This window comes from Rhyacophila brunnea, unplaced genomic scaffold (assembly GCF_057557595.1).
Source record: "Rhyacophila brunnea isolate RB1 unplaced genomic scaffold, BYU_Rbru_1.0 scaffold_7, whole genome shotgun sequence".
Lineage (NCBI taxonomy): Eukaryota > Metazoa > Arthropoda > Insecta > Trichoptera > Rhyacophilidae > Rhyacophila > Rhyacophila brunnea.
Window position 1 is genome coordinate 38,741,040 of NW_028233339.1, and position 17,109 is coordinate 38,758,148.

Genomic DNA, 17,109 nt, shown 5'->3' on the forward strand with positions numbered 1-17,109 from the left:
ATGAAATTTCACATTTTGTAGGAAAAACATTAATTTTTGATCATTGAAAGACACCAGGCGAAGCATGGTGTACTTACCCGAACTTCGCCCAGCGTTGTATTTTTCAAATGTAGCCATATATATAAACAAAGGAAAAGATTTAATAGTAAATAGATGTGTTCAAAACAATATGAACCATAGTGATGGGTGTATAAGCTTCAATTTAGCAAGATATTGGTAGTAGGCGAAGTACCGAACCTGTTCTGGCGTGTTTTCATACAAATGTTACCACTATAAAAAATATATATCTTTGGAAAGATAGTAGGAATGCCATTGTCAAAGAAAGAAGGGTATTTTTTAGGTTTAACTAAAATAGGCGATGTAAGGTACTGCAGGCGAAGCTCGGGGTCACGACGGTAGGACGTTTGTCAATGTGACAGTCGATTCTAAACGACAATAACTAATAACTTATTTATACTCTTCAGTCATTATAGAATACCAAACTCTGCTTGCAAGTACGTTATCAATAAATAGTATGGCAGTGGACCACTTGTTGCTTATGCAAAAAGTTATGCTCAGGCTTTATTAATCTAAAGATGGCGGTGGCTGGTGTCAATAAATATTTGACGCAGTAATATAAATAAGTATATATTCGTGCTGCTATCGTTGATATATTATTTACAACCAAATAACACCACCCAGGTATATATTTTTCGGTTCATCGATATAAGTTTTGGTAAATGTGTCGCAGATGCCGTCATGAGATTTTATAACTTTCATTTTAGACCAAACCAAACCTAACCTAACCTAACCTAGGTACCCCAACCTAATTACCTAATAATATTATCTTAGTTTGTGATAATGTTGCATCAAAATGTATGAAAAATTCAAATTTTAAATTATCATTAAATTTATTGGATCGAAAAACCTATGCGCCGACAGAAAAAAGTATTTATTATAATTGTCTACATGGAATAAACTGTTTTACGGCATCTGCGGCCCAAGTACCTAAGTTTTAATGAACGTCACTTTTTAAATAGGTACTAATTTTATTATTTGAATCTGAAAGTAGGCACCTACCTAATACATACGTATGTTTTGCCAAAATGAAAGGAATTTTACCTACCAATAAAACTCTTATTATTCATGCTGACTTTGAAGTCCTTGAGATAGGGTTTGCTCTTCCTTCTTCGCGTGAGGTGTTATTCTACTAATTTAATTTCCTTTTTCTTGTCGTTGGTCATTCTTCCCTTTTTATTTACTGGTCATACCCTCCTCTTTTTTTATGTAGGGAGTTTGGGACCCCTTTGTCTTCATTATATGTCTCAAGAAACCAGGTAGAAGTTACCTGGACTTCAAAGTCAGCATGCATAATAAGAGTTTTATTGGTAGGTAACACTCCTTTCATTATTCGAATTTAACTTTGAAGTCCTTGAGATATCTGTTATCACCTGGTGTTGGGTATGCCAAATTCCTGTATGTGACAATGATTCATTGACGAGGCATATACCATCGTGACGTTCAATCTATAGGGTTGAATAGAGAAGTTAATTGGTTCTTTTCCATTTCTGATGGTGGTGTGTCCATCGTTCTCTGGTAGTTGTCGTGAAATGTCGACTCACTACGCCAGTTACCTCTCTTTAAGATATCATCTATTGGGTATATTTACAGTTCAAGGAAGCCACCACTGAGCGGACACTGCCTGGTGGTTCTTGTACCCTTGCTTCCAACAGTACTGATCTTATCCAATTCCCTATAACTGTCTTGGTGGCTGGTATGGTGGTCCACTTGAAGATATAAATAATTCCGAAATATCTCCACCTTCCTTTCTTCTTGGGTTTGACATACTACAGACGAGTTTCCATAACCGGAATACTGGGTCGATGTTCTGACACGTGGAAGCGCTTAGCTTCCATTCCGACTGACGATGCTTGGCGGTATATGTCTTTGCGCCAAACATTGGCCATACAATTATGTGGTCACCTTTATCCACTAATCCAGGGGGTGACAAACTGCGGCCCGCGGGCCGCATGTGGCCCGCCGGGTATTTTTTCGCGGCCCGCCATCATTAATTGTACTTCTGATTACGAATAACTTTTTTTAAAAAATATTGACACTAGATTAAATTTTTTTAGAATTTGTTGTTTCGTAAATGTATTATATCAGTACGTCTTCCTTGCGTCACGTCTCACACTATTTTCTACGTTGGACATCGTGACACATTTAAATACTTTTAACTCCGCGTTAAAAAATATATGCCCATGATATGGTAAAAAGTTTGAATGGATTTCAATTAAAACTCAAGTTATTCCTTCGACAAATATCGAATAACAACGTGGACCACTTTCCAACTTTGAAGTTGCTGAATATACCCGAATATAAATTTGAAGAATCTGGTAAAATTATTAAAGCTCTGAAAGACGATTTTTCACAAAGATTTGGTGACTTCCGAAAAATTGAGACAAGTTTAGCAACAGTACGCAATTCATTTTCAATAGATATTGATAGTGTACCAGCAGAGCTACAACTTGAGATTATTGATCTGCAGTGTGACATTGATTTAAGAGAATTGCATCGTCGTGAAGAAATCTCCAAATTTTACAATGCCCTTACCCGACAAATTCGACCAACTTAAAGATTATGCAATAAAAATGTTCATTATTTTTGGATCAATCTATATATGTGAACAAACATTTTCGTACATGAACCTCAATAAAAATTCTTTACGACCAAATATCTCCGATGCCCATTTACAAGCAGTTTTGAGAATATTAACTACAAAATTTACACCTGAATTTAAAAAAATGTTAAAACAGTTTCATTCTTCTGATTAATGTTTTTGTAATGTTTATTTTTCGTGATAATAAATAGTGTATATCTAAAAATGGTATTTTACTTGCGGCCCGCCGCTCATTTTGAATTCTTGAATTTGGCCCTCCATCCAAAAAGTTTGCACCCCCCTGCACTAATCCATTGTCTACTATTACCACTGAGTAGTGTGAGGTGATGAACCCTTCGTTCCGATGCGAGAAGTAGCCGAGTAGCTGTCCTGCAAGACGTTTCGTATAGGTTGTACTCCACCGGTGTTGTTTTCCTAAGATGATCTAGGTAGCACTCGTCCTGGATCCCAAACCGGTGGTTTGACGGGTTTGGTTTTATGTACCAAAATTGCCTTTAACATATTATTGTGTTGTACTACCACGTTGATGCTGATATCTACAATGATCATCGGTTTGCAAAATGTGGCTATGGCTGACTTATATGCACCAGGATGGTGTTTAAATCAATTCAATTCATTTATTTTACATATTGCGGACATTACAAATTACAAGTTTAAGACGTTCACAACATGACATTTAGAAACAACAGAATATTATTAAAACAATATTAGGTACATAACAAAAGAGATAGATCAGCATTAAGTTATTCTACAGTATAAATGTGTAAATACAAAAAAAATATATAGGTACAAGGAAGTACACCGGATGAGTTAAGCAGACCCTATTTTATTAATTTATAAAATAACGTCCACCTATACTCATCCTCACATAGATGGAATATATCAACATCCGAAGCGATTTTGTTGAACAGAGTTATTGCCCTCCCAATTGGCATCACCAATGGCAGGTTAGTTCTGCTCGTCGGGAGAACAAACAACTGATGCTCCCGATTTCTAAGTTATCGGGGACACAAAAGTCAATACTACCAAGAATGGCAGAGTTCTCATTCACACCACGTATAAGTCGAAAAAAATAAGTGGCCAAATATTGATATCTTCCAGCACTTAAACTACAGTATGTAAGCATACCTAAGAGAAAGTCAGTTGGATAAAGCCACGGATAGTATCCATATAACCTCAAATAAAGGAGTCTCACAAAATTTCTTTTGAACTCGCTCCACCATAAGGCCATATTTCAACTGATGCGGGGCCCAAACAATTGACCCACTCTCAAGCCGGCTTCTCACTAAGGAATTATAAAGAATTTTTAATACAGTAACATCTGAAAAGACTCGGGAGTACGCAAGACGAAGCCCAAAATTTGTAACGCCTTTTTACAAATGATAGCAATATGACCACTAAATGACAGCCTACTGTCAAACGTAATGCCAAGATCCCTTACAGATGCTATTCGCGAAAGAACTCTGCCATGCATCGAATATTGGAAAAATAACACTCGCGAGGCTCTGGTAAACGATAAAATATTGCATGTTTAAATATTGAAGTCCACTTTGTTACGCCTGCCCCAATCTAATATATTATCTATATCAAGTTGGAGTTGACGACAATCGTCCAAGGTGACAACTTCCATGAAGAGTTTCTGGTCATCAGCGAACAACAAAAACATAGCATTCTTAATGACCATTTCTATGTCATTTAGAAAAATCGTAAACAGCAATGGCCCCAAGTTTGAGCCTTGAGGGACACCAGAAAATGTATTGAACGTCTGTGACTGATAGACGCCATACGATACGTATTGTTGACGATTCCTAAAATAGCTCCCGAATAACTTCAAAAAACGATCGGACAATCCAATTAGTTGGAGTTTTTCCAACAGGATGTCGTGATCGACTCTGTCAAACGCTTTTGAGAAGTCATTGTAGGAACAGTCAACCTGATGGCCTCTATCTAGTGCTGACGACACATAATCTACAAATACCATCAGGTTAGTTTCCGTTGATCGGCCAACTCTAAATCCATACTGCTCATTCATTATAAATGACTAATTTTTGGATAAATCATGTTATGCATGATCATCTCAAGAACTTTTGCGGGTGCCGAGAGAACAGCCACCGGCCTATAGCTCTCCACTGACGACTCTGTACCACTCTTATGGATTGAAGTAACCTTTGACATCTTCCACAATTCGGGAAAGATACCCGTCTTCATCACAAGATTAAATATATATGAAAGCGGACCTTTGACAAAGTCAATACACACCTTTAAAAAAAATGTTGGGAGATTATCCGGTCCTAAAGATCGAGTGTTCTTTAGCTTTTTAATGAATCTAAAAACAATAGCATCATCAATCGGAAGGATATCAATAGATTGGGCACCGCGTGATGGTTTTCTTGACGTTGAGGCAACATCCAGATTCGGAGTGCTACTTGCGTAGACAGACCTAAAGTGACCGGCAAATGCCTCTGCCACTCCAGATCCGGTCACCTCTTCGCCTTTCCAACTCATTGAATTGGCAAACCCACCATCCCTTCTTAAAGATTTAACATAGTCCCAAAACGATTTAGAATTTTCGCGGATGTAATTTTCTACCGTTTCTATAATATGCGCTCGATAGGCCAGTCGAACAGCTTGCCGCACTCTTGAGCGATAACACCTAAACATTTCATAGTCTTGCTGAATATGCTTAGTCTTCCAAGTTCTATGGTATTAATGTTTGACCTCAATGTCCCCGACAATTTCCCGAGAAAACCACCTCGGGTATCGCCTTCCACCACGACATGGCGACTTCCTTGTAAAACACTGGTCAAAAATATTATAAATAACGTTGTAAAAGTGCTGTACCGCGTCATTTACGTCACAAATTTCATACAACTCACTCCAATCTACCTCACCCATTAATGAGTAAAGTAAAGCGAAGTTGCCCCTTTCAAACTTCCACCCCCTCTGCAGATTTGTTCTGTGTGAGGGAATGTTAGTCCTCTGAAGGAGAGTTGGACAAAACTCGTGTAAAAAAGATAAAGTAGGGTGATACGCATCTTCTCGTACGATCGGTGACATACATCGCAAAATTGATATTTTAACGTTTCTAAAAATCTTGTCTATAAACCCATTAGCAGAGTTAGGAACAGCATTGTACTGGGAAAATCCAAAAACAGCACACAGAAATTCGAGTTCGCTCTTGACCCTTTCACTGCTGCGCGCTGAATTCAGGTTAAAACCCCCACTACAATAATCCTTCTATCCCTAATTAAGATATCGCTAGACAACATTTTCCCAACAAATAGTTTATACATCTCCAATTCACTCGCTGGAGGAAAATATACGACACAAACATACGTGGTCACTCCGTTACGGGTTAGTTTTACCCAAAGGTCCTCATTAAGAGTCTCCAAAACATGAAAACGTTCGGTCCGTAACCATTCCATATTTCTAACTCCCAAAAGACAGCCTCCACCCTGCCTGTGGCCTGTTCCGGAGTCTCGATCCCTTTTAACCCAATCCCGAAAACACTGTTATTGAGCCACGTTTCTGTTAACGCTATGACATCATAATCATCAACCAAAATGCCACTCGAAAATTCCACAGTTTTAGTTCTCAAGCCACGGACATTTTGGTAGTAGAAAAACAGCTCATTAGAGCGGTTACTATTCCGAAGTCAGCTACTTGGTAACCTCGGGGTTTCAACATTTGCCACCCATTCCTTTATAAATGAGTGACGTGGCCAATTTCAGCCTTCAGAAAAGTATCAGTAACGTCAGAAGGGATACCCACCTTGAATGATGCGTAGTCCCCTCTTGATTTAATCCTTACTACTGTAAATTCAGCGGTACATAACTTTTTTAAATATGTCAGGAGATCATTACTCGTAGTGTCCCGGTGAAACGGGTGAAAATGGTAGTGTTTCACCACCGGTTTAACCCGTCCTTCGAGACTTCCACGTACGGTGACTCGGCGTTTCCGTGAAATGGTAGCCCATCCGTCGTCTGTTTTTGCAGCTAAGGTCTTATCTGAGGCCTTATCACACGGTTTTTTTTATTAGAGGTTGTGAAGATGTTTCTACATTATTTGGCACGGTACTGGGCCCTGGTTTAATATGTGATCCTTCACATACTATTTTTGTTTTAATTTTCGATTGCGACCGTGTCGTCCTTGCATAGGTTGGTGGCGGTGTTGATCTCGGTGCCGGAACAGGAGGCGAGAGCCAGAAGCAAACAGTATCGTTCGCTAGTGCACGCGCTGCCGGTGTAGGCGATGTCGCTGGCAACGGTATGTCTACTACAATTGCACTGAGCTTAATTACACTGGGCTTAATTGCTTTTTTTAATGACACCGATTTATTTTTATTATAATTTTGGTGATCGGTTAGAATTTTTTCGATTGTTTCTACCTTTTTTAACAAAATGGCAATCATTTCAGACTGTTGATGTTATTTCACCCCACCCGAAATTATCCATAGTTAAAGGGACAGGTCCTGGGTCCTTGGAGGTGGACGGTTGGTCTCCTTACCTACTAGTGTCGTATGTAGGTGAGGTATTGTATAAGGAGGTACTATCGCTCTTTTTCGTAAGTCCACTCCCCAAAAGCATTGTTTCCAGCTCGGTGCCACTAGTAAGGACTTCCCCTTTTCTGACTTCAGGTGCGCTAGGACTCGTGGAAGTAAGTTTGGTGGGGGAAATATCCACGCCAGTCTGAAGTCCTATACTCAGCTGAAGGGATCGTGAAACAGTGCGCCACTGTCTGTAACGTCTCGTGAGACGTATGTTGCAACGACATGTACTATTTCGCTTGCGAGTAAATCCGCCTCGGGAACTCCCCATCTTTCAAACAGGGGGGTGGTTGCGGTGATGAGGTGTCATTCGGGAATGTGTTGTCTGCGGGAGAGATGATCTGCCACGCAGTTGTAATTTCTGCGGAGGTATTGTACAGTAAACGTGATGTTGGCTCGACTGGTAAATACTAATATCTGTCGGCATAGGTTTAGGAGGGTGAGATTTTGTGCCGCCCTCGTTGTTGATGTATGCCACCACTGTTTTGTTGTCTGTCTGCAGAAGCAGATCTGATCCTATGATTGCTTGTACCCAAGATTGAATTACAAACATTTTCTCCCTGTTGGAATGCCATGCCATGCTAACTGGTCTTGTTTCCACGTACCTGATAGGTGGTGTTCATTCAATTGGGATCCCCAGCCTGTGTCAGCTGCGTCTGTCGTCAGGAAGTGATTGAATGTCGTTCTGTGTATCAACTTTGAGGATCCTATCACCTGGAGCCACCACATGATGTCCTGTTAGGCCTGTGGTGGGATTGTCGCCTATTGGTGAGAATGGGACCTCGACAATATTGATGACTGGACCGGTGTAGCCGTCGGCAATACAATCTTCCTCGTGGAGGTAGGATGTGAAGTTGAGTCGCACCAGAAGGGATTGGATATGTGCCTGTCTGAGGGACCAACTGCCTTTTTGTACCTGTATTAGCAGATGGTGATGGAGTGCTACACACTTCTCCGGCGACAGAAACCTCCGCTTGTTGTGTGTGTCCCACGTGATGTCCAGGAACCCTCATTGTTGGCTTGGGATAAGACAGGATCTTTTTATATTTATTAACCACCCCAAAGACTGTAGGAAGGTTATTGTGTATTCCAGCTGAACCGAGACTGTTTCCCGGATTGGTTGGCTACTAAAAAGTCGTCTAGGTACGTGAATATTCTCAGCTATTCTTTCGTAGGCGTTCGGTGACCCAATTGGTCAGGGATGCAAACATAATCGGAGTGGCTTACAGCACGAACGGGAGACACGTGAATTGTAGGAGCTCCCCTCGGTAGGCTAGTCGAACAAATTGACGATGTTGAGAAACCATGGGTACCTGGAGGTACACCTGGCTTAGATCTATTATTACTAGCCAGCCTTCTTTTTGTAAGACGGCTGGAACCTTGTAATGGCTTTGGCTGTAGGAACGCATTCAAACGCTTTCGGTTGAAAACAGGGCATAGTGTCCCGTCTTGTTTCTTGACCAGAAACAGGGTTGAGAGAAAACTGGGGGTTGGACCCGCTTCTTCTAGAACCAAAGTGTTCTTTAAGTCCTCGGTCTCGAGAGTGACCTCTGCTGATTGTTGCGTTTGAAATTCTTTCCGTAAAAGTAAAGGACTTACCAATGGTGGTGTCCGCACAAAAGGTATGCGGGCTACGGCTATTATTTTTTTCCAATGAAGAGGAGGAGGGGTATACTACGCCATCCAGACTCCCCGAAAGTCTCTTAGACGGCCCCCAATGTTGTTGGTCGTCCAGATGCGGTCACCTCCGCTTAGAGTACGGATCCCTGGTGGAACCCGTACCTCCGATGGAGAACTCCTTTCCACAGGACGTCGCCCCTTAGGAGTACCATAATGTGAGTTTGAGGGCCTTCCGGGACTCTGAGCTCAGAGAAATCCTTGATAGTGCCTCTCGAGTGATATCCTTCACTGAGGACGAAATCACCTGGCGCCGAGCTTGTATAATCTTGGCGCGCTTCCCGGTAAGGATCTGAGTCAAGTTCTCGCAAATTTTATTATGCGTTGTCCCCAAAACCCTCTTCGATTTTTTTTGGTACAGGCCCATCGCTGTTATGATGTTTTGAGGATTAGTTGCCTAATCCACTAACCCTTGCATACCCTTCCAGAAGCTGTCCCGTTGGGAAAACATCGCATTCTGGAGGGCCGCGATGGTCCTCTCCGTCAGATGGTTAGCTGATGACGAGTGGTCTTACTGACGCAACTCGTCATTTAGACCTAACTCTACGACCGTAAGGGCCGCCAATAATTGTTTTTGGGCGTTGTGCCATCCTTTCCGGTTCCCCCTGCTGAAATAAGGTACGTAACGAGGATACCTCAAACATCAGCATCTTAATCGACGCTCGTACGTTGAACTTTTCTTCCTGTAACAGTTCTGCTTCGCCGTCTGGTGTCCATTGCTTTTAGAATATCCTCCTCACGGTTATTCAGATGTTGTGCCATAATCACTGTTCACCTAACCTTCATATAACTATCACTTAACGTTCATTCAAGATAATTTTTTGATAGTTAGAAATGAAATGTCAGCGCTACACCTAAACAATAAGAAAGTCAAATCCAGAATGAAGACAAAGGGGTCCCAAACACCCTACATAAAAAAAGGGACGAGGGTATGACCAGTAAATAAAAAGGGATGAATGACCAACGACAAGAAAAAGGAAATTAATTAGCCCTTATTATTAACACCTCACGCGAAGAAGGAAGAGCAAACCCTATCTCAAGGACTTCAAAGTCAAATTCGAATAATATTGTTTAAGATCATTAAACCTATAGGATTTGTGTTCATTTACGATTAATTAGTTACAATAGTATATTGATACGTCATGACTACTGTTTCCATAGCGCAAATTGATCATTTGGGAGTTGTAGTTGATTTGTGAATAATATCATCCATTTCCGATTTGAGGAACATCTTTTTAAATGTTGTCAGCGCTTTGTGAAAACAGTCCATTCAATTGTGCGAATATATTATATTCCCTATAGAAAAACGGTAAGTGCCTTTTACCATAGATAGTATACGAACTTTAATCTATGACGTACTTCTACGCATAGATAATATACCCATAGACTATGAATATACCTTCTACGGCGGCAGCCGAGTCTTGTTTGACGTATGGGTTTTTCAGTTTTTAGCATTACTTACTCAATGCGATTAAAGCCCACTTAGACTATAATAATCCATTCGTGGAGTGCACATTAAACCAAAAAAGTATTTACGCTGATTAACTCCGTAAATCTGTTATCGGTTTAAACGTAATCCGTGATAATAATCATGGATCGATTCCCGAATATTTAAGGTTAGATTTACATAACATGTATTTTATAAATCCGTTGTCAATTAATATTAATAATAACAAAGTCTTTAATTCTTCATACCAATAGAAACACTCGTGTATAGCTTATTAATACATATTTAATTCATGTTTTTCCAGATCCGTGGACTAAGATGATTCGGAAACAATATGTTATCTAAAATATCACGGTCCTGTTTATTATGTGGTAGAAGTGCTGTTAGTAGCTTTACGCGGATAAGCAGTAATAATGTAAGCTATGCATGCTATTATTATGGTGCTAGTAATACCAAAATAGTTAGCGGGGTGTCGGAATGCAATTAAATTGTGAAAATTATGAAATCAAAATTATGTTTAAAAATGTTTTCTATTTTGTAGTGCTATTATCGCGTGAAAGTAAAATTAGATGCAACACCATGGCTGAAAAATTCATCGAAAAGTTTCCACCTGACTGGTTATTTAGGGATGTCAAATGGCGTGACGGTAGTTGATAATAATAAAAATGCCAAAGAAGAAGAGGTTTGGCAAAAAACGCCTTTGATGGAACGTGGAAAAGCACTGCAGTATAGCCTGATGCTGTCCAAGTTTCGCCTGACATGTAAGCAGACATTTAATCTATAATATGAATACGTGTATTAAATAAGGCTCTAAGTACCAAAAAGTAGTATTGCCTGTAGTTACAAAATACCGAGTCACTGCAATAAAATTTCATGAAGCAGACCTTTTGAAAAATGTAGTTTTACAGTGTGAAGCAATCACGGCAGCTTCTATAATTTTAGGTATTAAGAACTCGCAAGTGTCAACACACCATCGTCAGCTATGTTATATTGAATGCCGTTGACCACTGCAGTGCTACTTACACCATTATAAATAAAACACGCCAACGGACTTACAACGTCGACAGGCTTAATTATTTTGCTGTATTTTTTTGATTTGCCTGAGGCACTTAGACTATAGTTGAAGTTATTGGCGTTAGTATGTAGAACATTTTTCTATAACAATGTCAGTTTTTATTTTTTTGGTACTTAGCGCCTTAATTAATACACGTATTCATATAATCCCGACTTTGAACATAATTTTTGATGCATGCTTGTTGCAGCTCTGGTAGCCAATCAATAAGCAAATCATGTTGACTTATTTACATACCCACCTTGCGTAATTGTATCAAAAAAATTACAGGACACAAAAAATGTTTATTCCGTAGACTTCACTGCTTGATTTGTTAAAATCAATTTCATCCAACTAAAAATAGTCATCTTATCGACACCTCCTACCACCTTATATATAAAGCCGGAATTGCAAAATGATACTTTTCAGTAGTACGATTTTAATAAATTTTAAAAACACCACAACGTTAATTTAACTTTCTAGTTGATTGATATATTATATTGATTGATTTTTTTTTTTGATTATCAAAAGGCAATCAAGTCAAAATAGATAAAAACGCAATTCCGGCCTATTACGTAGGAGGTGTCGTTATTTGCCATAAAAACCTGTATTTTTGCCATAAAAACGTTTAATTCACCCATAATAAATTGTAGCATTTTTATTGAATAAAATTGAATAAAAACTAATTGTGTCAGTTTAGTATAGATTTGCATAAAATTTTCTACCTCAATTTATGTTGCGACGGCTGAAGTCACCGACTGGGTAACGACCCACGATCTAAATTTTGTTCATGACTTTTTGAACAATCTTCTGTATACATTCTCATCGATACATTTAAAATTCAAACTATTCAAATTTGTGCAATATGGTGTGTTTGAAAATTTTAACATTATTTCTTACAGCCTTAGTTGTTATAACATCAATGGCTGGATATGCTCTCGCCCCGGCACCGTTCGATCCACTGACATTTGCCTTGTGCTCAGCTGGCACAGGACTGGTTTCGTGCGCTGCAAATTCGATCAACCAATTCTTCGAGGTGCCTTTTGATGCGCAAATGTCCAGAACAAAAAATAGAGTACTCGTAAAAGGGTTGCTATCGTGAGTATCTTATTATGTGGCTATTATTATTATCATCTGTTATGTGTCCAACACTATCAAATATTATTGATGTAACTGGTCGAGGAATTGTTTCATTGATTAATAATCAGATAAAGATAATTGGTTGCCTATGCACTCGATAATCTTAATATTAAATATATGAAAATTTATCGATTATATTGAAGATAAATTACATATATTGATATATATAGAAGATATATTAATGGTTTTATTCAAAATTATATTGGATACATGATCCACTGCTTAACATATTCATAATATTATGAAGGTTTATTATATGAAGATACCTATAATTATTTTGAATGGTTTTGTTCTTTAGACCCCACCATGCTGTGGCGTTTGCTGCGATGACGGCTACAACTGGAATAAGTATGCTTTATTTTGGTGTAAACGGACTCACAGCGTTGTTAGGACTAGGAAATCTTTTTCTCTACACCTGTGTATACACACCCCTCAAACGGGTATCAATTATCAATACTTGGGTTGGTTCTATAGGTAAGTCTTTCTTTCACATAAATTATATAGAAAAGTACAAATTTATTTGAAATACAATATTATGTAGATAGCGTCTTATAGTAAAGTTAATAATAAAAATATTCATTTTATAAGATTTCTGTAATCAAAATTAATAACATTGAAATGAAACAGTAAACTAGACATTGTATACAGCCTATATTAAGGCTATACTTACACTATAGTCCGACAACATAAACGTTAACTTTTTGATGTTCGGTTGGGTTCGGCCATTTTCGGCCAGTGTGGGAGTGGCCTGTATTACACGTAGGAAATCATCTAAGTGACTTTCAATATAAATAATTATTAAACTACTGTCCACAACAAGATCTCAGCGATAACGGGAAGTCACTGTCATTGCGTGTAGAAGATTTCTGTGTTGTCAATTTTTGAGAAAACAAATCCGGCGAAAGTAGATTTTTAATTTATAACAATTCCATTTTCAGTAATTCACTTAATTTCGAAGTGCATTCAGAGAGCATTGTACAAACTTAGTATTGCATATACATATCGCACCGTGAGTGTAAAACCAAAGCATCTGCAAAAGACATATTTTGGATATAGTAGGGTTTGAAGTCTTCGTTTTCTTAGGAGAAATAGAGTTTTAAAAAAAAAAACCATGATATTTGGTTTATATCTACATTATATTGCACGTTCTTTCAATTACTTCACTTTTACATTATCAAGTTCACGACTTTTGCAGTTGTTTTCCATTTAATCTCGAAATTGAAAAATTTGCAGATGCCTTGGTTTTACACTCACGGTGCGATATATAATATAGTAGATAATCTACATACAGAAGAACTTCGATTATCTGGACTATCTTTATCTCTAATTAATCCGGATAATCGAGGTCTGTAGTAATGTTATTATTATTCATGATTATCATTAGTTGGTGCTATCCCTCCATTGATGGGTTGGGTTGGATGCAGTGGATCGTTGGGAGTCGGTGCAGGATTGCTGGGGGTTCTTCTCTACTCTTGGCAGTTTCCACATTTCAACGCTCTGTCCTGGAACCTCCGACCCGATTATTCTAGAGCTGGCTATAGAATGATGGCTGTCACAAACCCAGGTATTCCACTTAATATTATATCTCGTTTACACGTGCATGGATTTACTGCTGGTAGCACGTATTATCGCGACCATAACAAGAAAATGCACGTGTAAACAGTTACAAGATTTCATGTATTGTTCAAGAAAGTTAACAAGCTTTTGAATTTACACGTGATGGTTGGAACTTGCATGACGCATGCACAGTAGAACGATAATGGCAAACATGCCAGAAAAAATACGAACTGCAGCTGATTTTGACGTTTATCAATTTTCACATCAAATAGTACAATACGATGACAACAACACGTCTTGCTTACGCTTGAAGAATGAGATTGGCGAGACATTCAGCACTATTACGTGTAAACAATTATTATTGCGATAGTTTAATTTACGCACTATTGGTGCTAGTTTGATGATAATAATGATATAATCAAAATATTTTGGAATTATCATGCTGATTCATATTTTTTTTTATTTCTTAAGGCCATGCATTAGTTGAGGCACGGTCTAAAAAGATCGTTGCTAGGCGATGTGCGGATTGCGGGTCGCGGGTGCAAAAGACGCCTGTCAAACGAAATATTATTTCTCATATAAATCCAACATACGTCCATTTTACGTTCTGTTTATTATTCTATTAGTAACAATAATAATATATTCATTGACATGTTTTCTTTTTAAAGTAAATGGGTAACGTTTTTAGTCATCTTTACACGATTTTAGAATTAATTGGCCCGTCGCCATCACGCAGCAAAGTGACGTATGTCTGACTCGCCGTTCTCTCAATGAATGCGAAGCGAGTACAAAATTTCGTCGCGCGTACAGTTGAGAATTATTTGGCGTTTCACTGATGCGTCACCTTAAGATATTTATTCAACATGTTTGTATGTTGTTTTTTACAGCTGAATATTATTTCTGTGTTTAATTTTCAATCTTTGTGTTTGTTTCAGGACTTTGCCGAAGGGTCGCACTTCGCCACACCGCCATTATCACAGCTGCCTGTTGTGCAGCACCGTATCTAGATGTCACTAATGTTTGGTTTGCCGCCGAATCATTGCCTTTGAATTTATATTTCGTGTATTTAGGTGGGTATTTTTGAATTGGATATATAAGTCGACATTCGTATTCAGTGATTGTAGAAATGAGTGGGTTTTATGAATTTTAGGATGAAACAGCGGAAATGTAGGAACACGAATCTAACCTTGGTTTTTAACAGGGAATACAAAATTAATGAGAACTCGCTTACCCTACTGGGTGTGCTATAACAGGCTACGGATGTCGAGTTTGGAAAAATAATATGGGATAAACTTAAACACGTGTCAAAGAATATGTTATTTTCAATAGTTACGTCTGTCAGTTTGTCACGTAAACATGGCGCGCATTCAATATTTGTGTCCTTTACGTGAGAACCTGCGTTGTAATAAGGTTTATTGTCTCATAAACATTTTCAAAAACTGACAATATTTAGTATAACAATACTTTGAAAATGATAGGACGTGTCCTGTGTAATGAATACTTAATGTATTATTTTTTATTTCAGCTTGGCAATTTCACCAAAAGTCGGACAGCAGCAGTTCCAGGAAACTGTTTAGATATTCACTCATTCACCTGCCAGCTTTGATGTTATTATTTTTAGTTAATAAAAAGTACTGGAGCACGCAAGAGGATTCACCTGATACCAAAAATATCCAAACGTCCAAACATTCTGAAAAAAAATATATTGCTGTGCTGCCTCGGGGGCCTGTCGTCACTGCCCTCGAAGAAAGTCTTGCACTTGCAAATGGCGCCGAAAGATCCGGCTGAAATATAACATTTTTGTGATTTAGTCATATTTAGTTACCTATTTTAAAAATAAAATTTCTAACGAATGTGTAGCAAATATCGAGATATAAAAGTTTCATATTTATTTTATCGCTGTATTACACCTCTCAACTCTAAAAAAATCCCAACATAACCATTTAAAAACTCAGTTTTGAGTTGTCTCAATAGTTTGTGTCGCAATTAAAAATAATTCCGTTCCACGTGAGATTTAACTAAATTATCTGTCAGTATCCTATCAAGCTTTTAATGTTGATTGGTAGTTGGCGTTTCTTTCCCGATTCGTACCCAGCCGCTGAATTCAACGCCGCAACTCATGGTACAAGAGCCCAACGTTCTCGCCTTTGCACCACAGTGGCTGGTACTTTTTATCGTGTTGATTCAATGAAGTAATCCAAATTAAAATGCCTGCAATATAATAGTTTCTTCATGTGGCATGCTTGGCATGACATTAGTAATAAACGGTGCTTAATTTTTGGCATATTTACTTATTTATTTATTTTAAATTATTGTTTATTTAGTACTTAAATAGACAAAGATGTATTATAAGTCTATTTATGTTATATTCATAATAATATGAGTCGTTTAAACGATTCAATGTAGAAAATTATCTATTCATTTTGCGTAATAGATTTTAAAGATGATATACTTTGTTGATGCTCATAAAATTGAGTTCAGTCTTGGGGTGTAATATGGCTGGTGTCAATGATAGAATTTTAATGTGTTTTGCTATTACAGTTCTTCTGTCAAGATGTTTGACATTTTTCTCCCTTGCATTTATGTATGGAATGATTTTTCCTTCTTATTTTCCTATATTAAAAATATGAAAACTGGTTTTAATACAAAGACATGTAAAATGTACATAAGCGTAAACAATAGATTAATAAAATGAATGTAGTATAACATATTGTCGCTTAAGAAACAACACCGCGGAAGTCAATTAATTAAAATTTTCAGGAGCAAACAAAAACTGTCTCAAAAAATTGAAAATTGATACCTTTTAACTTATTTTTTTTGTACACAAAAATGTATGTGATTAATTGACTTCCGCGGTGTTGTTTCTTAAGCGACGATATTATGCATACATATGTACGTATATGTATAATAATGTTACCTGTTAAATATCTCCTCCCACCAACATTTCTAAATAATAATTAATTATTTTTCATCTTTAAATCAGTCTTTATACGGTGTTAATACCTATCATTGTTTTAGGTATCACTTATGCA

At 37.9% G+C, this 17,109-nt stretch overlaps 1 protein-coding gene across 1 annotated transcript; it reads left to right on the top strand.

Annotated features, from left to right (window-relative positions):
- The first annotated feature begins 10,279 nt into the window (after nt 1-10,279).
- Nucleotides 10,280-16,816, top strand: Cox10 (Cytochrome c oxidase assembly factor 10). The gene is made up of 8 exons (XM_085957391.1): nt 10,280-10,498; nt 10,634-10,744; nt 10,871-11,090; nt 12,283-12,478; nt 12,819-12,994; nt 13,905-14,084; nt 15,013-15,147; nt 15,603-16,816. The coding sequence occupies exons 2-8, from the start codon at nt 10,664-10,666 to the stop codon at nt 15,863-15,865; spliced, it is 1,251 nt and encodes a 416-aa protein (XP_085813517.1). The 5' UTR covers nt 10,280-10,498; nt 10,634-10,663; the 3' UTR covers nt 15,866-16,816.
- Nucleotides 16,817-17,109: the final 293 nt, after the last annotated feature.